At 47.8% G+C, this 26,841-nt stretch overlaps 1 protein-coding gene across 1 annotated transcript in view; it reads right to left on the reverse strand.

The window, feature by feature from the left end:
- LOC121270748 (zinc finger protein DZIP1L-like) overlaps positions 1–26,841 on the reverse strand; it is a 148,794-nt gene that overhangs the window by 87,457 nt on the left and 34,496 nt on the right. Inside the window, exons 7-11 of the mRNA XM_041176138.1 lie at positions 26,261–26,323; positions 17,772–17,912; positions 14,938–14,968; positions 9,515–9,553; positions 5,405–5,538 (exon numbers count right to left, since the gene is read on the reverse strand). Of these exons, the coding sequence (XP_041032072.1) occupies positions 5,405–5,538; positions 9,515–9,553; positions 14,938–14,968; positions 17,772–17,912; positions 26,261–26,323 (408 nt within the window). The remainder of the gene's footprint in view (positions 1–5,404; positions 5,539–9,514; positions 9,554–14,937; positions 14,969–17,771; positions 17,913–26,260; positions 26,324–26,841) is intronic.

The following is a 26,841-nucleotide window of genomic DNA, read 5'->3' on the forward strand; positions in this document are numbered from 1 at the left end:
TTAATGCCTGGCTAGAGGGAGGAGTGGGGAAAGGTGACTGCTTATCCTAAAGTCCCAGTGGGACACCGATGCTGTCTGGGATCATGCAATTACCCTTTGTTCACACAGTGTTGAGAAAATGCACAGGGTTATATATTCCAAAACAAAAACAGAATTACCTGGAAAAACTCAGCAGGTCTGGCAGCATCGGCGGAGAAGAAAAGAGTTGACGTTTCGAGTCCTCATGACCCTTCGACAGAACTTGAGTTCGAGTCCAGGAAAGAGCTGAAATATAAGCTGGTTTAAGGTGTGTGTGTGGGGGGCGGAGAGATAGAGAGACAGAGAGGTGGAGGGGGTTGGTGTGGTTGTAGCGACAAACAAGCAGTGATAGAAGCAGAATATCAAAAGATGTCAACAACAATAGTACAATAGAACACATAGGTGTTAAAGATAAAGTTGGTGATATTATCTAAACGAATGTGCTAATTAAGAATGGATGGTAGGGCACTCAAGGTATAGCTCTAGTGGGTTTTTTTTTTATTTTATATAATGGAAATAGGTGGGAAAAGGAAAATCTTTATAATTTATTGGGGAAAAAAAAAAGAGAAGGGGGAAACAGAAAGGGGGTGGGGATGGGGGAGGGGACTCACGACCTAAAGTTGTTGAATTCAATATTCAGTCCGGAAGGCTGTAAAGTCCCTAGTCAGAAGATGAGGTGTTGTTCCTCCAGTTTGCGTTGGGCTTCACTGGAACAATGCAGCAAGCCAAGGACAGACATGTGGGCAAGAGAGCAGGGTGGAGTGTTAAAATGGCAAGCGACAGGGAGGTTTGGGTCATTCTTGCGGACAGACCGCAGGTGTTCTGCAAAGCGGTCGCCCAGTTTACGTTTGGTCTCTCCAATGTAGAGGAGACCACATTGGGAGCAACGAATGCAGTAGACTAAGTTGGGGGAAATGCAAGTGAAATGCTGCTTCACTTGAAAGGAGTGTTTGGGTCCTTGGACGGTGAGGAGAGAGGAAGTGAAGGGGCAGGTGTTGCATCTTTTGCGTGGGCAAGGGGTTGTGCCATAGGAGGGGGTTGAGGAGTAGGGGGTGATGGAGGAGTGGACCAGGGTGTCCCGGAGGGAGCGATCCCTACGGAATGCCGATAAGGGGGGTGAAGGGAAGATGTGTTTGGTAGTGGCATCATGCTGGAGTTGGCGGAAATGGCGGAGGATGATCCTTTGAATGCGGAGGCTGGTGGGGTGATAAGTGAGGACAAGGGGGACCCTATCATGTTTCTGGGAGGGAGGAGAAGGAGTGAGGGCGGATGCGCGGGAGATGGGCCGGACACGGTTGAGGGCCCTGTCAACGACCGTGGGTGGAAAACCTCGGTTAAGGAAGAAGGAGGACATGTCAGAGGAACTGTTTTTGAATGTAGCATCATCGGAACAGATGCGACGGAGGCGAAGGAACTGAGAGAATGGGATGGAGTCCTTACAGGAAGTGGGGTGTGAGGAGCTGTAGTCGAGATAGCTGTGGGTGTCGGTGGGTTTGTAATGGATATTGGTGGACAGTCTATCACCAGAGATTGAGACAGAGAGGTCAAGGAAGGGAAGGGAAGTGTCAGAGATGGACCACGTGAAAATGATGGAGGGGTGGAGATTGGAAGCAAAATTAATAAATTTTTCCAAGTCCTGACGAGAGCATGAAGCAGCACCGAAATAATCATCGATGTACCGGAGAAAGAGTTGTGGAAGGGGGCCGGAGTAGGACTGCAACAAGGAATGTTCCACATACCCCATAAAGAGACAGGCATAGCTGGGGCCCATGCGGGTACCCATAGCCACACCTTTTATTTGGAGGAAGTGAGAGGAGTTGAAGGAGAAATTGTTCAGCGTGAGAACAAGTTCAGCCAGACGGAGGAGTGTAGTGGTCCACTCAGGTAAAGATGTTAGCATGTGTAGTTGGCACCCATCATATACAGTGTGAATCCAGCCTGAACCACACTGCAAACATCAAACCCACAACCTCTACCACCTAGAAGGACAATGGTCACAGGGGAATGGGAACATTCACCAACTCCAACTACCTGCCAACTCACACACCATCACGACTTCAAAGCACTGTAGGGTCCCTTTAAAAGGTAATGCAGCAGTTCAAGAAGAAAGTCCAATCATCACATTCAGAGGGCAATTAGAGATGGGCATTAACTGCTGCCCATGCCAGTGATGCCCACATCCGGAGAGGCTGCTGCAGTGAGTGGTCACTCCTCTGTCGTTGTGGAGGCGTGAGGGAATCTGGCAATGCTGCCTGCTGCCCTGGGTTACAGAGAGGATTGGTTGTGATGCACTGCTGGGAGATGGCTGGGTAGAGGCCAAGGACCTTGACTCCCAAAATGTCCAGGGCTCCAGCACAAATGCAGAGAGCAGTGGCAGGGGACGAGCAGGGCGTGGTGGAGAGACAGACCACGTATGCACGAAAGACAGCCCGAACCAACCATGGGACCGGGGTTTTGGTCCGAAGAGAGTGATCAAGTGACTGTCCTTTTTTAGGCAGAGATAAGTGAGTCCATGTGAACAGTTTTCAGTCCAGAGCTGAGGAAGCAGCAGAAGGTTGCTAACTCCATACAGCTGAGGTGCTGATGTTAGCCCCCTGCAGCTGGGGCTCAGAGAAAACCAGGAGCACTGGCTGCTCAGTGAAATTGGAGAGATTAGGGTTCAAAGAAGCCCAGGTGCAGCTGTCAGCTCAATGAAACTGAAGTGAAGCTGCCTGCTCAGTGAAGCTGGGGGCAAAGGGAATCCCACAAGCAGTGATGTTCTGCTCAGATCAGCTCGAGGACTAGAATCATGCTGGGCTGCAGCCCTGCGATTCCAGTAAGGCTCCGTCTTGGCAGAAGAGTTTGAGCAGCTGGGGGGTGGGGGGCAAGCAGTTGTTGGGGCTGTCTGAATTGGAGCTGCTGTTGAGGGAAAGCGGAGGCTACATCCTCGAAGAGAGGAGCGGAAATCCCTCGTGGGAAAGACAGGATTTTGGTGACTCGGTGATCACTGACGTCCGGGTAGGTTGCAGAGAAATTCATGGGATCTGGCTTGGTTGTGCCTGCTGTGTGTGCAGTTTGTAGTTTTTGTTTGACCACAGTTAACTCATGGTTGTCTCTTGTTAATTCTGGATGTTGGGAGTATAAGATAGTGTTGACTGTTTGCTTTGCTGATTTTGTATAGTAAAAGTTATTGTGTTTGCTTAAAACCATGGAAACCTGTGGCTGGGAATTCAATACCTGGGAATTCAAACCTGTGGCTGGGAATTCAATACCTGGGAATTGAAATTTTGTCCACTCTACAGCAAAAATTACTGGTCCCTAACCGGACCGTTACAGACGGGAAATGGCAGTCGGAAAACCTTTTAAAAAGCAAAGGCGGGGTTAGCCCAAATACTCAGTTGTTACCGCACTAGTAATTCAGTGGCCTGCACTAATAGTTCAGAGAACGTGAGCTCAAATCCCACCAAGAGAATTTGACTTCTGTGTTAAAAATCTGGAAATTAAAAAGCTGATCTCAATGAAAGTTACCATGGAGCTGTCGGCTTATCATAAAAAGACAACTGGTTCATTAGTGTCTTTTAGGGAAGGAAATCTGCTGCCCTTACCCAGTCTGGCCTACATGTGACTCCAGTCCCACATCAATGCGGTTGATTCTTAACTACCTGCTGAAATAGCCTGAGTTAACTGGTCTCGTTCCAGCAGCATCCCAGGCTGGGGAGGGGAATAAGTACAGCATTGTGTTGAAAGACTAATTGGCAATGGATGGCATCACAGCCAGGTCCAATCCCAACACCTACTCTGCCCACAAAGCACACACTTTCCAGCAGTGGTGGTGTGCAGGAATCTTGCTGGATCATTTTAACCCCATCGCTCCCAAACCCAATCAGCCGGTCCACATTGAAATTAGCGCAGCCACGGATGAAGACTGAGCCACGTGCTATGTCAGACAGAGCGGCACAATTGATGATAGAGCCATTGGTGCAGAACCTTCCAGAAGCATTTTACAGGGGGAAATGCGCTACGGAATCTTACAGCGTGGGAAATAGGCAGTGAATGCAGCAAGAATGTTGCATTCATTTTCTTTGTGAGCAGACAGCAAACAAAGTTTTTAGGAGCACAAACCAAAGTACAACTCTCAAGCCTGTGGAATGCAAATGGTGCCCAGCTCTTAAAGGGCCAGTGCTTGTCGTGATTCTTTGCTCTTCCACTCTCCTTCCTGGAGGGGCAATGGGCTTTATTACAAGTAGGGAAGCCTTGCTACAACTATATGGGGCATTGGTAAGACCACACCCAGAATACTGTGTACAGTTTTGATCTCCTTACTTAAGGAAGGATATACTTGCATTGGAAGCTGTTCAGAGGAGGTTCCTAGGCTGATTCCTGGGGTGACGGGGTTTTCTTATGAGCAATGGTTGAGCCGATACTCGTTGGAGTTCAGAAGAATGAGAGTGATCTTATTGCAACATAAGATTGTGATGGGGCTTGACAAGGTAGATACTGAGAGAATGCTTCGTCTTGTGGGAGAATCTAGAACACTTGGGGGCACGGTTTAAAAATAAAGGGTCTCCCATTTAATTTGGAGAAGAGGAGGATTTTTTTTCTCTCAGAGGGTTGTTGGTTTTTGGAATTCTCTTCCTCAAAGAGCAGTAGAGGCCGGGTCAGTGAATATACTTAAGGCCGAGTTAGATAGATTTTGACTGGCAAGGGAGTCAAGGGTTATGGGGACAGACAGGAAAGTGGAGTTAAGGCCAGAATCAGATCAGCCATGGTCTTATTAAATGACGGAGCAGGCTCAATGGGCTGTTCTTGCTCTTATTTCTAATGATCATTTGGCAACAAATTGGAGGCCAAAGGAACAAGAACGAACAGGAAATTGTTGATTCCTTACAGGTATAGAGACGGTTAAATGACAGACTGGCCCTGCTGCACTCCCAGTCCCTCCGTACAGCCATTGGCTCCACACACTGTGCGATGGAGGGGTGGCTGCACGAACTTTAACCCCTCACCTTCTGCAGTTGCATCTTGCACAAACCCAGCTGCTCCTAAGTAGTTTGTGATTTTTACGATTCCGCCTATCAATCAGCCCTGAGGTTTGAAGGAAGGGAAAGAAAGGAAAAAGAGTGGACATCCTAGACTAGCCTCAGCAGCTTGAGCTAGAAACAGGCATCCCCCATCGTGCACTGCTACCAGAGGCAGAAAGCGGCCCTTCCTGATATTTATCAGAAAAGAACAATAATTAATTCCCCAACCGCTAAACAAATAATGAACTTCAAAGATTGTTATTTGAAAGGAATTTTATTAACCTTGCTTAGTAGGAAAGACTAGGATCAGTACTGTCTTCTGCATTTTACCCACTCACTTTGCCGCCTATTCCCCAGTCCCTGTATCCACCTGTTCTCATCTGTACCTTTTTCAGACCCATGCTCTCCAACTTCTCCTCCAGTGTCTCTTCCAGGATGGGGCGAAACTGTTTGATGAATTTTGGGTTCTGTCTCAAGGTTTCTAAAAGCTGCTGCTTCCGGTCCAAAGAACTCTCCAAATCTGCAGGATAATTATTGACAAAATAAGTCGGAGAGACACTGAGTGCGCGAGGCGGAGGGAGGGAGAGCGCGAGGCGGAGGGAGGGAGAGTGCGAGGCGGAGGGAGGGAGAGCGCGAGGCGGAGGGAGGGAGAGCACGAGGCGGAGGGAGGGAGAGCGCGAGGCGGAGGGAGGGAGAGCGCGAACCGGAGGGAGGGAGAGCGCGAACCAGAGGGAGGGAGAGCGCGAGGCGGAGGGAGGGAGGGAGAGCGCGAGGCGGAGGGAGGGAGGGAGAGCGCGAGGCGGAGGGAGGGAGGGAGAGCGCGAGGCGGAGGGAGGGAGAGCGCGAGGCGGAGGGAGGGAGGGAGAGCGCGAACCCAGAGGGAGGGAGGGAGAGCGCGAACCCAGAGGGAGGGAGGGAGAGCGCGAACCCAGAGGGAGGGAGGGAGAGCGCGAACCCAGAGGGAGGGAGGGAGAGCGCGAACCCAGAGGGAGGGAGGGAGAGCGCGAACCCAGAGGGAGGGAGGGAGAGCGCGAACCCAGAGGGAGGGAGGGAGAGCGCGAACCAGAGGGAGGGAGGGAGAGCGCGAACCAGAGGGAGGGAGGGAGAGCGCGAACCAGAGGGAGGGAGGGAGAGCGCGAACCAGAGGGAGGGAGGGAGAGCGCGAACCAGAGGGAGGGAGGGAGAGCGCGAACCAGAGGGAGGGAGGGAGAGCGCGAACCAGAGGGAGGGAGGGAGAGCGCGAACCAGAGGGAGGGAGGGAGAGCGCGAACCAGAGGGAGGGAGGGAGAGCGCGAACCAGAGGGAGGGAGGGAGAGCGCGAACCAGAGGGAGGGAGGGAGAGCGCGAACCAGAGGGAGGGAGGGAGAGCGCGAACCAGAGGGAGAGAGGGAGAGCGCGAACCAGAGGGAGGGAGAGCGCGAACCAGAGGGAGGGAGAGCGCGAACCAGAGGGAGGGAGAGCGCGAACCAGAGGGAGGGAGAGCGCGAACCAGAGGGAGGGAGAGCGCGAACCAGAGGGAGGGAGAGCGCGAACCAGAGGGAGGGAGAGCGCGAACCAGAGGGAGGGAGAGTGTGAACCAGAGGGAGGGAGAGCGCGAGGCAGAGGGATGGAGAGCGCGAGGCAGAGGGATGGAGAGCGCGAGGCAGAGGGATGGAGAGCGCGAGGCAGAGGGAGGGAGAGCGCGAGGCAGAGGGAGGGAGAGCGCGAGGCAGAGGGAGGGACAGCGCGAGGCAGAGGGAGGGAGAGCGCGAGGCAGAGGGAGGGAGAGCGTGAGGCAGAGGGAGGGACAGCGCGAGGCAGAGGGAGGGACAGCGCGAGGCAGAGGGAGGGACAGCGCGAGGCAGAGGGAGGGACAGCGCGAGGCAGAGGGAGGGACAGCGCGAGGCAGAGGGAGGGACAGCGCGAGGCAGAGGGAGGGACAGCGCGAGGCAGAGGGAGGGACAGCGCGAGGCAGAGGGAGGGACAGCGCGCGGCAGAGGGTGGGACAGCGCGAGGCAGAGGGTGGGACAGCGCGAGGCAGAGGGTGGGACAGCGTGAGGCAGAGGGAGGGACAGCACGAGGCAGAGGGAGGGACAGCGCGAGGCTGAGGGAGGGACAGCGCGAGGCTGAGGGAGGGACAGCGCGAGGCTGAGGGAGGGACATCGTGAGGCAGAGGGAGGGACAGCGCAAGGCTGAGGGAGAGACATCGCGATGCTGAGGGAGGGACATCGCGAGGCAGAGGGAGGGACAGCGCAAGGCTGAGGGAGGGACATCGCGATGCTGAGGGTGGGACAGCACGAGGCTGAGGGAGGGACAGCACAAGGCTGAGGGAGGGACAGCACGAGGCTGAGGGAGGGACAGCACGAGGCTGAGGGAGGGATAGCGCAAGGCGGAGGGAGAACACGAGACGGAGCAAGAGAGTACGAGACAGAAAAAGGATGAGAGGAAGATGGAAAGTTCGGAACAGAGGGAGAGAGCACAAGAGGTGGGGGAGCAGGGAGAGGGAGAGAGTAAGAGAGAGAGCGAGCACAAGAGGAGGATGAGAGTGAGGGGCAAAGGGAGAGAGAGCACGAGAGATGGTGAGAGTTTGAGTGAAGGATGAAGAAATGTAGACAGCAGAAGAGAGAGAGAGAGAACATGGCAATTTCTATGTTTAGTTTTGATGAAAATGCATCCCCATAATTATTTAAGAATCAATCATTTTGATATTTCCCCACTCAGTCACATCCCGTCCTCTGCTGAAGGCACTGGCTGCTGTGGCTGAGAGGCCGGTGAGGGAGGGTACATAGCTCTACATAAGAGCTGCCCTTCGCTACCTCACTCTAGTGTCGAATGTGAACCTGGTGAATGTGTTGGCCAGCTAATCCACTGAGAGGCACCACAGTCAAGCCCAATCTTGTCTTCTCACTGCAGCCACTTGCACGCTCTGTCCACCAGGGGTCAGTGAACAGCAGTCAGAAACAAAGAGGCTATTTTTTGCTGGACTGAGGCAGATTACTGCTCTGTCCAAGATCAACTAAAACTCAGGCTGGGGATGGAGCCTGGGATCTCCCTGGGTCTGCATGGAGTAATGTTACACCTGGAAAACAGGATTCTGAACAAGAGATAAAAACAAAAAACTGCGGATGCTGGAAAACCAAAACAAAAACAGAATTACCTGGAAAAACTCAGCAGGTCTGGCAGCATCGGCGGAGAATAAAAGAGTTGACGTTTCGAGTCCTCATGACCCTTCCACAGAACTGAGCGAATATAAGGAGAGGGGTGAAATATAAGCTGGTTTAAGGTGGGGTGTGGGGGGGTGGGGGTGGGGTGGGGGGGGGGGGGGGGGCGGAAGAGAGAAGTTGGGGGGTGGTGTGTTTGTAGGGACAAGCAAGCAGTGATAGGAGCAGATCATCAAAAGATGTCACAGACAAAAGGACAAAAGAACACAGAGGTGTTGAAGGTAGTGATATTATCTAAACGAATGTGCTAATTAAGAATGGATGGTAGGGCACTCAAGGTATAGCTCTAGTGGGGGTGGGGTGGATAGACTAGCATGGCATAAAAGATTTAAAAATAATGGAAATAGGTGGGAAAAGAGAAATCTATATAAATTATTGGAAAAAACAAAAGGAAGGGGGAAGAAACAGAAAGGGGTGGGGATGGAGGAGGGAGTTCCAGATCTAAAGTTGTTGAATTCAATATTCAGTCTGGAAGGCTGTAAAGCGACAGGGAGGTTTGGGTCATTCTTGCGGACAAACCACTTGCCATTTTAACACGCCACCCTGCTCTCTTGCCCATATGTCTGTCCTTGGCTTGCTGCATTGTTCCAGTGAAGCCCAATGCAAACTGGAGGAACAACACCTCATCTTCCGACTAGGCACTTTACAGCCTTCCGGACTGAATATTGAATTCAACAACTTTAGATCTTGAACTCCCTCCTCCATCCCCACCCCTTTTTGTTTCTTCTCCCTTCCTTTTGTTTTTTCCAATAATTTATATAGATTTCTCTTTTCCCACCTATTTCCATTATTTTTAAATCTTTTATGCCCTGCTAATCTTTCCACCCCACCCCCACTAGAGCTATACCTTGAGTGCCCTCCCATCCATTCTTAATTAGCACATTCGTTTAGATAATATCACCACCTTCAACACCTCTGTGTTCTTTTGTCTGTGACATCTTTTGATGATCTGCTCCTATCACTGCCTGCTTGTCCCTACAATCACACCACCCCCTCCCAACTTCCCCCCGCACCCCCCTCCCCCCCCCACCTTAAACCAGCTTATATTTCACCCCTCTCCTTATATTCGCTCAGTTCTGTGGAAGGGTCATGAGGACTCGAAACGTCAACTCTTTTCTTCTCCGCCGATGCTGTCAGACCTGCTGAGTTTTTCCAGGTAATTCTGTTTTTGTTTAGGATTCTGAACAATCTCTCCCTCAGCTTGAAAGGGATATGTGAAAATCCCACCTTTGATAGGGCAGGTTCTCAGGGCTTAGTTTCATTGGTTTTGGTGAATGAAATTTGCTTGGAACTTACCATCATCTTCCTCAGATTCCAAATCTTGACTCTCAGAAACTGGAAAGCAAATAACATTTTCCACAAATCATATAGTGCAGGTTACTCACTATTTTCCCATTAACCTCAATTTGTCCTCAACATGACAACCTACATGAGGAACTTGAGACATAACATAAACAAGAAACCTATCAATCAACCGTAAGGTTCACTGCGAGTAGGTGAGTCTAAATGCTGGACTGCAGACTCCTCTTTGCTTTGACCCCAAGAGGAGTTTCTAACACATATCAGCTCCATTACCAAGTCCACCTACTTCCACCTCCATAATATCGTCCAACTCCACTCCCGCCTCAGATCAATGGCAGCTGAAACCTTCACTTATGTTATAGAGGTGGAAGGAGGAGGTTTTTAGAATGAGTCGTTTAACCACAGGTCTGTCTGTCCTCTCAAGTAGATGTAAAAGATACCATATTCTTAAATATTTCTGTAAAGAGAGAAATGTTCTGAAGCTTTCACTCTTGCACTTATCAGGACAAATGCAAGAATGCCAAATTTCAAACGATCACAACAATTTATCCAACAATATACTGTACTATCTATACTAACTATACTATACTTCTCCCTGTCGTATAATATTCAAGCTCTGTTCATTACCAAATGACTGTGCTATTCCAAGAATATCAAGCAAGTTCTCCGCCCACTGATGTCCGGCCAATACTTATCCATCAATCAACACCATTGAAGAAAGATGATCTGGTCATTTATGTCATAGAACCATAGACCGGTTACGGCACAATAGGAGGCGCTTTGGCTCAGCGTGTCCGTGATGGCTCTTTGCAAGAGCGACTCACCTAGTCCCACTCCCCCACCTTCTCCCCGTAGCCCTGAAAATCTTTATTCTTCAGATAATGATCCAAATCCCTTTTGAAAGCCACAATTGGCCCTGCCTCCACCACACTCTCAGGCAGATCCTAACCACTCACTGTGGGGAAAAGGTTTTCAAGTCGCTGTTGCTCCTTTCACCAATCGCCTTAAATCAGTGTCCTCTGGTTCTAGATCCTTCCACCAATGGGAGCAGTTTCGCCCTATCTATTTCATTTCAGTTTGTGAGAGCTTGCTGTGTGCAATTTGGCTATCACATTTTCTATATCATAGAAGAGACTACACTTCAAAAGTACTTCATTGGGAGGTCGTGAAAGGTACTACATGAATGCAAGACTTCCTTTCCTCCCATCTTTGCCACCCATCTTCTACCCTCCATAAAGCTGAAGTCTGCCGACTGTTCCCAACTCTCACACAGTCCTCCTACTGCTTACCCATGATAACCAACTGAATCAATAAATCACATCCCACAACAACCAAACACAACCATTACAATTCTCATCACCGAAAATTAACTGATCGTTTTGTAGGTTTTAGCTGAAAGTTTAACCAAATCAATTTAACTACAACCATTTAAGATTTCATTTTCCAGTCAAAATTCTCAGACTTGACCAGGGCAAGTGCTGAGCCCCTGAAAGACACGAGACTCAGTTAGGATCAAGCCCAGTCAGTGGTATCACTTCTGGAGTCTGCTCATTCCCAAATAAAAATATATAATTTTGGCTGTGGTCAGCGAGTTAATAAAATTAATAAACTGTAAAAAAAATACTCAGTGCCTACACTTCTGCTAATCCAGGTATTTAAAAGAGTCTTGTCTCCAAATTGTATATTGCACAATGCTCACTAGGTGGTGCAGCACAACAAGGAAATGATGAACAAACTGGCCATTGTTCCAATATCCAGCTATTCTGAATGCGAGTTCCCAGTGCCTTCACTGTCTGAAGCTCTTCTCACAAAGGTGGTTGATAGCATAGGATTCTCTGACTGGGAGAGGTCACAGAGTGACGGAGATAGATTAACTGATATTAATTCCCAGTCAGTAACACAGGGTGCTGGGGGAAGGGGTTACAGTGCAAGGCAGCTGGATTAATATCAGATGAGGTACAGTTAATGACACAGAGGGGAGAGGCTACTGATTGACAGTGTGAGGGAGCTGGATTAACAACAGCACAGATACAGAGAGTAACACAGGGTGCTGAGGAGAGAAGGGTTACTGAACGACAGTGTGAAGGAGCGGAATTAACATCAACACAGATACAGTCAGTAACACAGGGTGCTGGGGAGAGGGGTTACTGAGTGACAGTGTGAGGGAGTTGGATTAACATCAGTAGAGATACAGTCAGTAACACAGGGTGCTGGGGGAAGAGGGGTTACTGAGTGACAGTGTGAGGGAGTTGGATTAACATCAGTAGAGATACAGTCAGTAACACAGGGTGCTGGGGGAAGAGGGGTTACTGAGTGACAGTGTGAGGGAGTTGGATTAACATCAGTAGAGATATAGTCAGTAACACAGGGTGCTGGGGGAGAGGGGTTTCTGAGTGACAGTGTGAGGGAGCTGGATTAACATCAGTAGAGATACAGTCAGTAACATAGGGTGCTGGGGGAGAGGGGTTTCTGAGTGACAGTGTGAGGGAGCTGGATTAACATCAGTAGAGATACAGTCAGTAACACAGGGTGCTGGGGGAGAGGGGTTTCTGAGTGACAGTGTGAGGGAGCTGGATTAACATCAGTAGAGATACAGTCAGTAACACAGGGTGCTGGGGGAGAGGGGTTACTGAGTGACAGCGTGAGGGAGCTGGATTATCAATAGAGATACAGTCAGTAATTAATAGTGTGGAGGAGCTGGATTATCAACAAGTATGAGGGGATATTATGTTATTAGGTGTGTTTTATAAATAACCAAATAGTGGGAAGGAGCTGGAGGAGCAGATTCTCAAGGATATTACTGAAAGATGCAAAAATTCTAATGATAATGGAAAACTTCAATTACCACAATATTGAATGAGACAGTGATTGTGTTAAGGATAGAGAAGGGGATGGATTTCTGAAGTGTGCTCAGGCAAATTTTCTTGATCAGTATTTTTTCTGTCTAACTAGGAAGGAGATACAGCTGGATCTAGTTCTGGGGAATTAACTGGGTTAAGTGCAGAACATAACAGTGGAGAGCATCTTGCCAATAGTGATCATAGTATAATAAGTTTTAGATTAGTTATACTAAGAACATGGAGCAATCTAGAATAAAATACTTAACTTAATTCCAGCAAATTAAGGAGGAATCTGGCCCGCATAAATTTGAGTCGGAAACTGGCAGGCAGAAATAAAACCCAAACATTGGGTGGCCTTTGAAGAGGAAAAGCTTAAGGTGTATTCTAGGTCCATTCCCACACAGGGAAAAAGGAGGACAAGGAGAGTTAGAGCTCCCTGGATGACAAAGAAGTTAGACAGTGGGTTGAGATGACAAGGGGATGTATGACAGATGTCAGGTTGATCACACAGGGGAGATTCAGGTTAAATATAAAAAATACAGAGGAAAGGTAAATCAGGAAATAAGAGGGGCTAAGAGACAGCATAAGATTAGATTGGTGGCTAAGATAACAGGGAATCCAAAGATCTTCGATTGCCAGATTAACAGTGAAAGGGCTGCCAGCGGAGTAGTAAGGCTCATTAGGTACCATAATGGAGATCTATCGGTGGAAGTTGAGGTACTAAGTGAGTACAATGTATCAGTGTCTACCAAGGAAGAGGAATTTTCTAGAGCTATGGTAACAACAAGGGTATCAAAAACTGGGTGAGATAAAGAGGAGGTAAAAGAAAGACTAGCAGCACCTTAAGTGGATAAATCACTCTGTGCAGATGGGATGCGTCCCGGAATGCTGAGGGAAGTAAGGGTGGAAATTGCGGAGGATATGGCCACAACCTTCCAATCCTCCTCAGATACACGGGAGGTGCCAGAGGACTGGAGAATTGTTGCAGCCTTGTTCAAACAAAGTGAAGAAGGATAAAGCTGGCAGTTACAGGCCAGTTAGTTTAATGTCAGTGATAGGGGAGCTTTTAGAAACAAAAATCCAGGACAAAATGAACAGCCACTTGGACAATCACAGACTGATAAAATAAAAGGCAGCACAGATTGTTAAGGAGGAAATGTGTTTGATTAACTTGAGCTTTTCATTGAGGTAATAGGGAGGATGGATAGGGGCAGTGCAGTTGATGTTATGGACATGGATTTTCAAAAAGGTGTTCGATAAAGTGCAGTGTAATAGGCTTGTTGACAAAACTGAAGGGACGTTAGCAGCATGGTTACAAAATTGGTTGAAGGGTAGAAAACAGAGCTATGGTAAGTGACTGGTTTTTTTTCATACCGGAGGTGGGTAGTACAGTGGTGTTTCCCAGGGTTTAGTACAAGGACCGCTGCTGTTTTTGATGTACATCAATGGCATGGTACTTGGAGTTACAGCGCACAATTTCACAATTTGCAGATGGCATGAGAATTGGAGGTACAGTAAACAGGGAGGAAGATAGCAATGGACTTCAAGAGGACATAACAGGCCAGTAGAATGGTTAGACATACGGCAGATAAAATTCAACACAGAAAAGCATGAAACACATTTTGGCATGAAGATTGAGCGAGGCAATACAAAATAAATAGTACAATTTTAAATGGGGTGGAAGAGCAGAGGGAACTGGGGTGTTTGTGCGCAAACTTTTGAAGGTGGAAGGGCAGGTTAACAAAGCATATGGAACCCTGAGCTTTATAATAGAGACATGGAGAACAAAAGCAATCAAGTTATGCTAAAATGTTATAAAACACTAACTTTGCCCCAGCTGGAATAGTGTGTCCAATTCTGGGAACCACACTTTAGAAAGGACGTGAAGGCTTTGGAAAGTATGCAGAAGAGACTTACTAGTTCCAGGGATGAGGGATTCCAGTTTTGTGGATAGACTAGAGAAGCTGGGCTGTTCTTAGAGCAGATAAGGCTACGAGGTATTTGATAGACATGTTTAAAAACCACAAATGGCTTCAGTAAAGTAAATAAAGAAAAAACTGTTTCCAACGGTTGATAATCAGAGGATACAGATTTAAGGTAACTGGCAAAAGAACCAGAGGTGACCTGAGGAAAACTGCTGTACCAATAAGTGGTTAGGATTTGGAATGTACTGCCTGACAGGGTGGTGGACACAGATTTAACAATAGCCTTCAAAGGGGAATTGGATAAATACCCGAGGAAGAAGAAATTTCAGGAATACGGGGAATCAGAGGAGCAGGACTAACTAAATCATTCTTCAAAAAAGCTGGCACAGACTGAGTGGGACAAATGGCCTCTCTGCTGTACAACTATATGATACACATGGACTAAAACACAGTTACATCCACAGACACAGACCCCACAGGACGATGCACACATTTCAATGGGAGGCACCCAGGTTGGAGGATCAGACACAGAGCCAGCACGCTTGACTCCCAGCGCTAACCTTCCTTCAGTCCACACTGAGGCCAGGGATTTACAAGTTCAAGGCTCAGATAGAGTAATAGAGAGACACAGTTAGAGAAAAAGGCTTCTTACCTTGAACTGGTCTAGACGAAAGCTTCTTGATCTGAAATAAAACAATGCAGGGAGATCACGACTAGAGCTGGGTTAGCCTGCATTTCAGGAATAACAAAATATATTCCAACAAAAATTATACTTTGTGATGCCCACAGTTACTAGCCCTGTATGAAACTTACATGATGGCTACATTTGCAAAATTGCTTAGAGAGAGCGCTAGATGAACAATCAAAACAACTCCACAGTAGGAAGGTTTATTCTGTATCTAACCTGTGCTCTGCCTGCCCTGCAAGTGCTTGATGGAATAGTGTAAGGGGAGTTTTATTCTGTATCTAACCTGCTTTATTCCTGACCCGAGAATGTTTGATGGAACAGTGTAGAGGGAGCTTTACTCTTAATCTAAGCCCATTCTGTACCAGTCCTCGGAGTGTTTGATGGAGACAGTGTAGAGGGAGCTTTACTCTGTATCTAACCCCGTGCTGTACTTGTCCTGTGAGTGTTTGATGGGGATAGTGTAGAGGGAGCTATACTCTGCATCTAACCCCATGCTGTACCTGCCCTGAGAATGTTTGATGGGACAGTGTAGAGGGAGCTTTACTCTGCATCTAACCCCATGCTGTACCTGCCCTGAGAATGTTTGATGGGGACAGTGTAGAGGGACCTTTACTCTGCATCTAACCCCGTGCTGTACCCACCCCAGGAGTGTTTGATGGGGACAGTGTAGAGGGAGCTTTACTCTGTATCTAACCCCATGCTGTACCTGTCCTGGGAATGTTTGATGGGGACAGTGTAGAGGGAGCTGTACTCTGTATCTAACCCCGTGCTGTACCTGTCCTGAATGTGTTTGAAGGGACAGTGTACAGGGAGATATACTCTGAATCTAACCTGTGCTCTGCCTGTCTTGGGAGTGTTTGATAATGACAGTGTAGTCAGAGGTCTACTCTGATTGGAAGGCTCAGGATCTTCAAATCACACAGCACCAAAGGTGATAATTTGGTCGATTGCGTCTGTATTGGTGCTCTGAAGGAGGAGATCTCCAATTAATCTCACTCCACTGTTTTTCCCTTAGCCCTACATTTTATTCTCAACTATTCATCCAATTCCCTTTGAAAGTTACTATTAAATCTTCCACCCTTTCAGGCAGTGCATTCCAAATAATATATCTATGCATTAAAATAAATTCTTGCCTCCTCAGGCTCTTTTATCAGTTATCTTAAATCTATGTCCTTTGATTAGCAACCCTACTGCCAGTGGAAAGAGTTTCACCCCATCTATTAAAAACACTCACAATATTGAACACTATTATGGCACCTCTTAACCTTCTCTGCTCTGAGGAGAGCAGCTGCAGTGTCTCTACTCTGTTCACGTAACTGAAGTCCCTCATCGCTGAGGGTATCATTCGAGTAAATCTCCCCTGCACCCTCTCCAAGGGCTTGACATCCTTCCTAAAGTAGTGTCCCAAATTGGTCAAGCTGAGATCTAACTAGAGATTAATAAAGGTTTAGTATAACGTCCTTACTTTTGTATTTTATGCCTCCACTTACAAAACCTTATCGACTTGTTTAGCCAACTTCAAAGACTTGTGCATGTGAACTCCCAATGTCTCGAGTGTCCCTGCACCCCCTTAAAAATTGTACCAATTAGTTCACATTCTCTCTCCTTATCTTTCATTCCAAAATGTGTCACATCACACTTCCCTGTGTTAAATCTAATCTATGTGTCTGTCCATTTCACCAGTCAATGTCCTCCTGAAGTTTGTTACTGTCCTCCTCATCGTTTACTACATTTCCAAACCTTGTGTCATCTAACTGAAATTACGCCCTTCACGCCCAAGTCTGGGTCATTAACATTAATCAAAGAGATCAGGGGTCCCAACATCGAGTCCTGGGGAACACCACCATCCACTTCCCTCCGGTATGAAAACAGTCAATTGCCATTACTTTTGTCTTTCAGTCTGAAACAATTTTGTACCCATGCTCCCACTGCCCCTTTTATCCCATGGGCTTTGATTTTCTAAACAAATCTATTATGTGGCACTTTATCAAATGCCTTCTGAAAGGCTATCTAAACAACAATTGCATTACCTTCATCAAAAAACGCAACCAGATTCCTCACCCAATCTAGGCTTGAAATACAAAGGATCACAAGATTCTCAAGATTCAAGGTCACAAGATTCCCAATCAACATCTGGATCATCTCTATCTACAGAGTAACATTCAGGACTCAGGATAACCAGGCCACAGATCCAATTATCAGCTGCTCAACTGGTTGCCAAGATCCAAAATATGCATTTCCTATCAACCATTCTACAAACAAAATGGTGACCCCTTATACAGTTTGTCTGTTGTTCACCTCTTTTTGCCATCCACTCTGAATATCTGCATCCACAAAAGAAAAGGAAAAAACAACAGGAAGGTGTACAGAATGTCACACGGAAGGGGTTTGGTGACTAACTGGCCACTATTTGCCACCACTTCATACAAGGGAGCCGGAAAGAATGTAGATGGGGGAAAGAGTCGATGTAGGAAACCCAAGTTGTTCATTCATGTCATTCGGGTCTAACCTGCAAAATGGTTCCAGTCCCACTCTGGGTGATCAACTCTTAATATCCTCTGAAGTGGCCTTGCAAGCCACACAATTCTGCAAACAAGTACTGAAGAAAAAATCCCGCCACCACCATCTCAGGGCAAATGGGGTGGGTATCAAATAGGGGTGGGTATCAAATAGGGGTGGGTATCAAATAGGGGTGGGTATCAAATAGGGGTGGGTATCAAATAGGGGTGGCCTTGCCACTGACACATGGATGGCCAGAACAAATGAGAAAGGCTGATAAGATATCCCAAGTAGTGTACCTGATCTTGCTGAGACCAGATGACTGCGTTCTGCTCTTTGACCTTTGAACTGAGAGTACTGATTTGTTTTTGGAAGTATTCGGCTGTTGTTCTCTGGTCTGTGGACAAAGTGGACTTCAGCCTCCCGTTCTCAGCTTTCATCTGTGAGGGGCAGAGCAAAGCAACTTCAGAAGCTACAATCCAATCAATAAATCATGCATATACTCAAAATTCAAAAAATGGCCCACTTAGGATTTTTGCATTTGGTTTAGATGCTTAGCTAAGCTTAAAGATAGAGAGATATCCACACCTGCACTGTCATCTCCTTGGACTAAACAGTGTTGTTCCTTGATGAGGTCCTGTCACACAGGAGGCATGATCTTTCCTTCTGTATTATCAATATTTGGGCATGTCTGAGGTCACACAATCGTCAATTGACTATTCAACAATGGAGTGCATCATTGTCTTCAGCCAATGTCAATGCTCTTACGTTTTCCAACAGGGGTCTATGGACAATCTAAGAATTGAATTTGCCCTTCCCAGCCTTGGGGGAACAAGACCAACTGTAGTATTCCAACAACCAGCCTGGCTGACATTAGCTGACTCAGCACACTGCAGCTGCCTGTTCTGTATGGTTCAAATAACAACACACAGCACACCTTGGAACACTCAACCATCTTGGAAGTATCCAATGAGTCTTGATTTTAAAAGATAGATTCAAAAGAGTCCGACGTAACGCCAAAGACCTCTGATCACATGCTCCCCCACCAGTCAGTGGACATTCAGAATGAAATGCTCATCAGGTGGTGTTAGACTCAAGTCACAGGAAGCCAAGTGTGCAGGTTAACTAACAGAATGGCTGTGAGGAATAATGCATGTTTTTCTGATATATTCAATTGCTTCTATGCCTTTAACCACGATTTCCAAGTCTGGACAGGGTGGAACCTTGTTGAGGGGTTGGGTGTCTCGCCTGCCAGTTGGAGAGCCAGTGAGAGATCCACACTGCCTCTTTTTGGAAAGACCTGCCGAACCGCATGCCAATCAAACAGCGGCAAGACCACCAGTGGGCCTGCCCTTGGAATCTAGACCCCCCCCAGGGCAGAGGTCCCGACTACCAAAACCTGCCGGCCAATCAGAGACCGGCAGCTCTTGTGCATGGCAGTGCCACTGGGGAGGCGGTGGTTGCTGCCAGGGTGACAGGTACCAGAGTCCCAGCGTCGCAGAGAGACCAAGGACACAGGTAAATAATGTGGGTGGGGGTTTTACGGGGTGGGGATCATGGGGAGAGGGTGTAGGCGGCTTGGCAGTAACAGGAGGGGGGGGTGGTGGCTCTCAGTGCTGGACCGCCCTTCCTGATGTCCAGTCCCTCAGGTACTCAGTGCCTTTGATCGATAGACCCCTGGCCAAACACCAGAGGTGACAAGTTGGCCGCACAGTTTGATCTGTCGCGCACAGCCCACAGCAATAGGCCCACCTGCAACTAGGTTAGTACCAGTGGCACTGGGATGAGACCCTTACATGGTCATTAATTGACCACTTAAGCGCCTGAATTGGTGGCGGGGTGGGAAGGTTGACCATGGGCCTTCCCACCCAGAGCTTAATTCTGGCAGAGGTGGGAAAGCGGTGGGGTTCCAGTAGACTACAATCCCACCTAAGTAAATGCTCTTTCCAACTCCAAGCTCACCACCAGTGAGAGCACAAGAGTCTGGCCACAAAGATGGGACACACACAGATGGACAGAGGCGGACACACAGAGAGATAGGGCACACGGATACAGACAAAGTGTTCACAAAAATGCGATGGCCTCCAAGATAAAGGCTACGTTGAATAATTCCCAAACTACAAACCAATGGCCCCAGCCCTCGACATCCAATGATTAAATCTCCGGCAACCCAGTCTAATTTGCACTATTATAAACTTTGATGGGCCTGGAGATTTGGAAAGGACTGGTTTTAGTGCTGGACAAATCTGGATAAATCCTGAATCAGAACACTGAGACCCATTGGTACGAAGGAAATGCAAATCGATGTTAAACACGATACAAAAGCTACTGGTTTCAGCTCATCTCATTTTTTGGGCGAATCTGGGGCAGAGGTGTCAAAAACATGCTGCCTCCAAACCCCTGTTTACCAACTCTAAGCCTTCATTCACAACTGATGTTGGACTAAGGTTACCCTATCTGCAACTATCAATTTATTCTTCTGGTCCTTGCTCAACACAGGTGTTCATTGGTTTCCCTCAAAGAAACATATAGATGAAAAAAGACCAAGGTCCATTAGGTTCATAGGTCAGTTGGTAGCACTTACACCCCTAAGTCAGAAGATGATGGGTTCAAGTCCCACTCAGTATAAGCCTGATACTCTGGAGCAGTGCTGAGGGAGTGCCAGACTGTTACAGGTGCCAACTTTTGGGTGGCAGGTAAAAGTTCCCATGGCAGTTGTTCGAACAGTGGAGTTCTGCCCAGTGTCCTGACCAATATTTATCCCTCAATCAACATCACAAAAACAGATCATCTGGTCTTTACCACATTGTTGTTTGTGGGAGCATGCTGTGAGCAAATTGGTTGCCATATCTCCTATATTACAGCAGTGACGACACCAAAAGTACTTCATTGGCAGAAAATGCTTTGAGACATTCAGCGGTCATGAAAATTGCTATATAATCTAAGTCTTTCTTTTTTTTTACAACAGACCGGGCCATGAGACAACAGTTGGAACCCAGCCTCATACACCTCCTGTTGTCAAAAACACACATCCCAATATGTGGATGGGTCTACAGCAATGAGAAAAACACATTCTCCTATGTTTTTCCTGGTGATGTGCCAGTAGAGGGTTGGGTATTTTGATGTCTGTATCAGTGGTGAGGGCCTGATTCAGGACTACAGTCACACTCGAATGAGAAGGAGAAGACAAATGCCTCCTAAACTTTTGAGTATTTTAATACTCTTGAGTATTCAACAGTGTGGAGGCTGCCAGCCTAAGTGCCAATTCTTTCTCCAATTTTGGCACTACTGAGGACTTGGCCCTGGTATGAAAAGGGATGGGCCCTCATCCCCACAACACCCCGGCACCAGAGGGACCTTTGGTATCAAAGGCATCCCATGGCTAGGGAGTCCAGGACATGGGGTCACATTCTCAGAATAAGAGGCTGGCTATTTGGGACTGAAATGAGACACATTTTTTCACTCAGAGGGGTGTGAATCTTATAAATTCTCGACCTCAGAGAACCATGGATACTCAATCATTGAATACATTCAAGAGAAAGATCGGGGAGAGTCATAAAAGTGGAGTTCAGGTAGAAGATCAGCTATGACTTAATAATGACTTAATGAATGGCAGAGCAAGCTTGAAGGGCTGAATGGACTGCTCCTTGCCCTATTTTTTATGTTCTTATGACCACACTGTTCTACCTCCCACACTGGACACTATCCCCACCCTCTACCCTAACACTGGACACCATCCCCTCTCTCTAGCCCACACTGGGCACTATCCCCTCTCTCTACCCCACAATGGGCACTATCCCCTCTCTCTACCCCACAATGGGCACTATCCCCTCCCTCTGCACTACACTGGACACTATCAGCTCCCTCTACCCCAACGCTGGACACTATCCCCTCTCTCTACCCCAATGCTGGACACTATCCCCTCCCTCTACCCCAACGCTGGACATTATCCCCTCCCTCTACCCCAACGCTGGACACTATCCCCTCACTCTACCCCAACGCTGGACACTATCCCCTCACTCTACCCCAACGCTGGACACTATCCCCTCTCTCTACCCCAATGCTAGACACTATCCCCTCTCTCTACCTCAACTCTGGACACTATCCCCTCCCTCTGCCTCACACTGGACACTATCCCCTCTCTCTACCCCACAATGGGCACTATCCCCTCCCTCTGCCCTACACTGGACACTATCACCTCCCTCTGCCCCAATGCTGGACACTATCCCCTCTCTCTACACCAATGCTGGACACTATCTCCTCCCTCTAACCCAACACTGGACACCATCCCCTCCCTCTACTCCACACTGGACCCTACCCCCTCCCTCTACCCCACACTGGACCCTACCCCCTCTCTCTACCCCACACTGGACCCTACCCCCTTCCTCTACCCAACACTGGACACTATCCCCTCTCTCTACCCCACACTGTACATCATCCCCGCCCTCTACCCCACACTGGACCCTACACCCTCCCTCTACCCCACACTGGACACTATCCCCTCCCTCTATCCCAACATTGGGCACTAACCCCTCCCTCTACCCCAACACTGGACACTATCCCCTCCCTCTACCCCAACATTGGGCACTAACCCCTCCCTCTACCCCAACACTGGACACCATCCTCTCCCCTCTACCCCCACACTGGACACTACCCCCTCCCTCTACCCCCACACTGGACACTGATCTTCCCCCTACCCCCACACTGGACAATGATCCTCCCTCTAACCCCACACTGGACAACGCCCCCTCCCTCTATTCCACACCAGACACTAATCCTCCCTCTACCCCACAATGGACACTTTCCTCTCCCTCCGCCCCCACACTGGACACTGTCCCCTCCCTCTAGCCCGCACTGGGCACTGTCCCCTCCCTCTAGCCTGCACTGGGCACTATCCCCTCCCTCTCGCCCGCACTGGGCACTGTCCCCTCCCTCTCGCCCGCACTGGGCACTGTCCCCTCCCTCTCGCCCGCACTGGGCACTGTCCCCTCCCTCTCGCCCGCACTGGGCACTGTCCCCTCCCTCTCGCCCGCACTGGGCACTGTCCCCTCCCTCTCGCCCTCATTGGGCACTGTCCCCTCCCTCTACCCCGCACTGGGCACTGTCCCCTCCCTCTACCCCACACTGGGCACTGTCCCCTCCCTCTACCCTGCACTGGGCACTGTCCCCTCCCTCTACCCCGCACTGGGCACTGTCCCCTCCCTCTACCCCCAGACTGTACACCGATCCTCCCCCTACCCTCCAACACTGGACACTGATCCTCCCTCTAACTCCACACTGGACACCGCCCCCTCCCTCTATTCCACACTGGACACTGATCCTCCTTCTATTGCACAATGGACACTTTCCCCTCCCTCTACCCAACAATGGACACTTTCTCTTCCCTCCAACCCACACTGGACACTTTCCCCTCCCTCCACCACCACACTGGACACTATCCCCTCCCTCCACCACCACACTGGACACTATCCCCTCCCTCTACCCTGCACTGGACACTGTCCCCTCCCTGTACTTCACACTGGACACTGTCCCTATCTTCTATACCACTCTGGGTACTATTCAAGTCCTATACCAACCTTCTGCTCGTATTTTGCTGCTGGGAGACATTAATGCAGTGAGCATGCTGAAATCTGTCACAACAGACGGTCTGAGAGGAAGTTTTTGAGGATCATCTTAAAGAGGACAGCATGTTAGATCAGAACAGGAGCAGGCTAGTGAACCCATCCACCTTCAACTAGATCGTTACTGTTCTGTATGTAATCTCCATTTAACTACCTTAGTTCCACATCTTTTAACACCCTTGCCTAGAAAAATCTATCAACCTCAGTTTTGAAATTTTCAGTTGACCCCCTGCCCTCAACTGCTTTTTCACGTTGGGATGGTAGAAGAGTTTTAGATTTCTGCGATGCTTTATGTGTAGAAGTGCTTCCTGAGCATCCTGGTTCGAATTTTATGGTGATGCCCCCCCTTGTTCTGGATACCCTCACCAGAGAAACTAGTAAACTAGTTTCTCCATATCAACAGGCCAAATCCTTTAATCATCATTTACACCTCAATTCTTCTTCAATTCTTTGGCCAAAGGGGAACCTGACCAACAGCATCGCCATCTCCACCACAGGGAGGGCAAGGAGAAAGGTCTTAACTCCACTCCAGCCGGAACAGGGATCAAACATTGTGATGTTGGCATCAGTCTGATCCACACCGGCCTTCCAAACAACTGAGCCATCCCCCCCAAAGGTGATTGCGCTGCTGTGGCAACTTACACTTTCACAATCATGTTGTAGCCTGGAGCTATGAATAGTGATGGTACAGGCATCAATTTCTTTCCGCCACATGGCTGACCAGGAATCTCTCCCACTCTCACCGCCCACCATTGGCGTGTGTTGGAAGGATTTGCAAGTTGATACTCGACCTGTTTGGCCATGTTATGAACACATCTTCCTTGGTCATCAAGTCCTGGAGTGGGACTCGAAATGGAGCTTCTGTATCAGAGGCAGGGATGCTACCCTCTGTGCCACAATATCTCTAACCTCAATTCTATCACCCCTGGCTTGCTTTATTCAAGGGAATACAAACCTGGTCTATCTAGCCTGTCCTCATAGGTCAACGTTACTACCTGGTAACATTCTGGTGAGGCTGTGCTGCACTGGCTCCAAGCCCAATACTTCCTTCCTGAGGTGCAGTGCCCAGAACTGAATGGATTATCCCACATATGATCTAACCAGAACTTTATACAACTGTTGCATAATGTCCAGCCCATTTATTCCAGCTCCCTTGAGTTAAAGGTTTACAGTCTATTGACCTTTTTAATTATTTTGTTGTACCTGGCTTTTAGTGATTTCTGTACTTGGACCCCTAAATCTCTCTGTTCTTTTGCAGTTCCTAGCTTCTCGCCACTTACAAAATACATTAATCTATCTTTCTTAGGTCCAAAGTCAATGGCTTCACATTTCCACAGTTTGAACTCCATCTGCCAAAAATTTGCCCATTCACTTAATCTCTCAATGTCTTTATGCAACTCACTTGCTCCCATCAATACCAGAGAGGTGAAGTGCTTTAGGGCGCAAATTCCTGAACTGAGGACTGTGGTACAAATGGCGGGGCAAAGGAAGTTGGAAGGGTGGGAATGCACAAAAGGCTAGAATTGGAGGTGCGCAGAATTAGAGAGGGGGCCATTGGAATGGTCATGTCTGGAGGTAAAAAGTATGGAGGAGGGTTTCAGCAACAGACGAACTGAGGTCAAGGAGGAAATAGTGGCCAAAATATTGACAGAGAAGATGCAATTTATACCGTGTACTAGTCTAGCACCAGAAGAGTGCATTTCTCTCGGTGAATTTCAAATTATGTAAGGTACCTTCTAAATACAACGTGTAAAATGGGCACTATCCACTCCAATTCTTAATCCTGCAGTACAATATGACACAAACTGCTATACTACGAGGCTTCATGTTGCTCATTGGTCGAGCAAGGCAGAAATTTGCTCATTGATATTCAAATGCCAGTTAAATTTATAATGTTAGGAAACAGTTAAGATGAAAATATTTGAAATATTAATGTAAATAAAGTCAGACATAACAAAAGTGACTTTTAAGATTTAGATTCCAAATTTATGTTCATTTTAATGTAATACACCTGGAGCTCTGTCTGAGTGCCCTGCTTACCAGGAAACTAGCCAGGCGTGTTGGGAATTCTATAATATTGGCATCTATATAAAACAAGTGAGTTTTTCTCACTCGCAAGTGAAGCCAGGATAGATTTGAATGGAATGTGCGGAAACCAGCTGCCTGAGACCCTAACACTGCGCAACACGATAAACAAGTGCGTGGAGAAAGCAGGAGGCACAGTCAGAGGGGAGAAAGAAAACCAAAAGATAACACTTGAGAACAGAGATACACAGGTGCCTGTGCATGGTTCTGGTGCAGTGCATGAAAGTCACAGAAAGGCCAGACACAGGACAATCATTCCGGTTCATTTTCAGTTCCGTTTCTTTCAACATTTTCTCCTTTTCCAGTAGTTCGTTCATTCTGACAGGCACTAACAGACACAAGTTGACCCCAACAGGGCACTCCCCGCAGCAACAACCCTTGAAAGAAAACAGTTCCAGCTCCTTCTAAGGGTTTAAGATCCCAACTTAATGACTCACTCGCAGTGGTCACGTGTGCAATATTGACCTGACTCCTTTTCCAAAAAGAAATAACTTTCAGCTCACCTCCACGCTCTTCAAATTTCTCTACCCCAGAAAACTATAGGATCTTACTGTGCAGATGAGTCTGAACCTGCAGATACCAAAGTACAGCATAACCAATGCCTCGCACAGGTACTCTGAATTAGTTTATCCCATTTAGGGCCTTGTTATAGCAGCATGAGCTCCCTTATCTGCAACCCTTATACATTGGGATCAAAACCCCACTGAGACCCGGCAGCTGAGTAAATCCCAAAATGTGATATGTATAAACCAGTGTTAGCCACACTGGAAATGTGGCTCCAGATTGGAAATTTAAATGGAAAGGTTTGACCTGGAATGGATATAAAAATAAAGAAAGGGAACCTTGCATTGGAAATTAAGAGAAAGGGAAGGCGGTTCTAGTTGTAGCTTTATCAGTGGGGCCTGCACCACTGATTTAGATAAAACCCAGGTTCATTGCAGACAAAATGGTTGCCATAAACACCAGATAAAGGTGTAATTGTGTCACAAAGATACTCTTCCAACTAAATATATGATCACATTTGGCAGAGGCAGTGATGAAAGAAGTGGCAAACAAATTTCAACAACAAATATTAAACATACCTCCTCTTTTTCAGCCAGATGCTGAAGTTGAAGATCTTTCATCTTCTTTTTGGATTCATTTTTCTGGAAACGAAAGGAAAATTAAAAGTCAAATCCCAACGTTTTAGGGCCAATTTTGTGATTGCAGTAAATGATTAAACTTTAGTGCAAAGCTGAGCATCCAGTCAACTGCCTACAATTTCTGAACTTGAATAATTAGTGCGAGCTCCCAAATCAGTTTTGATTTTTGGCAAAACTCATCTCATTTGGGCTAAGGAAAATACAGCTCAAATTTAAAGGGACTTTTATTTTTATTATTCATTCATGGGATATGAGCATCAATGGCTGGGCCATCAATTATTACCCCCCCTAATTGACTTTGAGAAGGTGGTGGCAAGTCACCTTCTTGAACCACGATAGTCCATGTGGCAAAGGCAACCGTCAGCATTGGGGAGGGAGTTTTGGGATTTTGACCCAGCAATAGTGAAGGAACGGTGATGTAGTTTTCATTCAGGGCGGTGTGTGACTTGGAGGGGAATTTTCAGATGGTGGTGTTCCCATCTGCTGCCCTTGTCCTTCTAGGCAGTAGAGGATGAGAGTTT

Source organism: Carcharodon carcharias, chromosome 2 (assembly GCF_017639515.1).
Source record: "Carcharodon carcharias isolate sCarCar2 chromosome 2, sCarCar2.pri, whole genome shotgun sequence".
NCBI classification, from domain to species: domain Eukaryota; kingdom Metazoa; phylum Chordata; class Chondrichthyes; order Lamniformes; family Lamnidae; genus Carcharodon; species Carcharodon carcharias.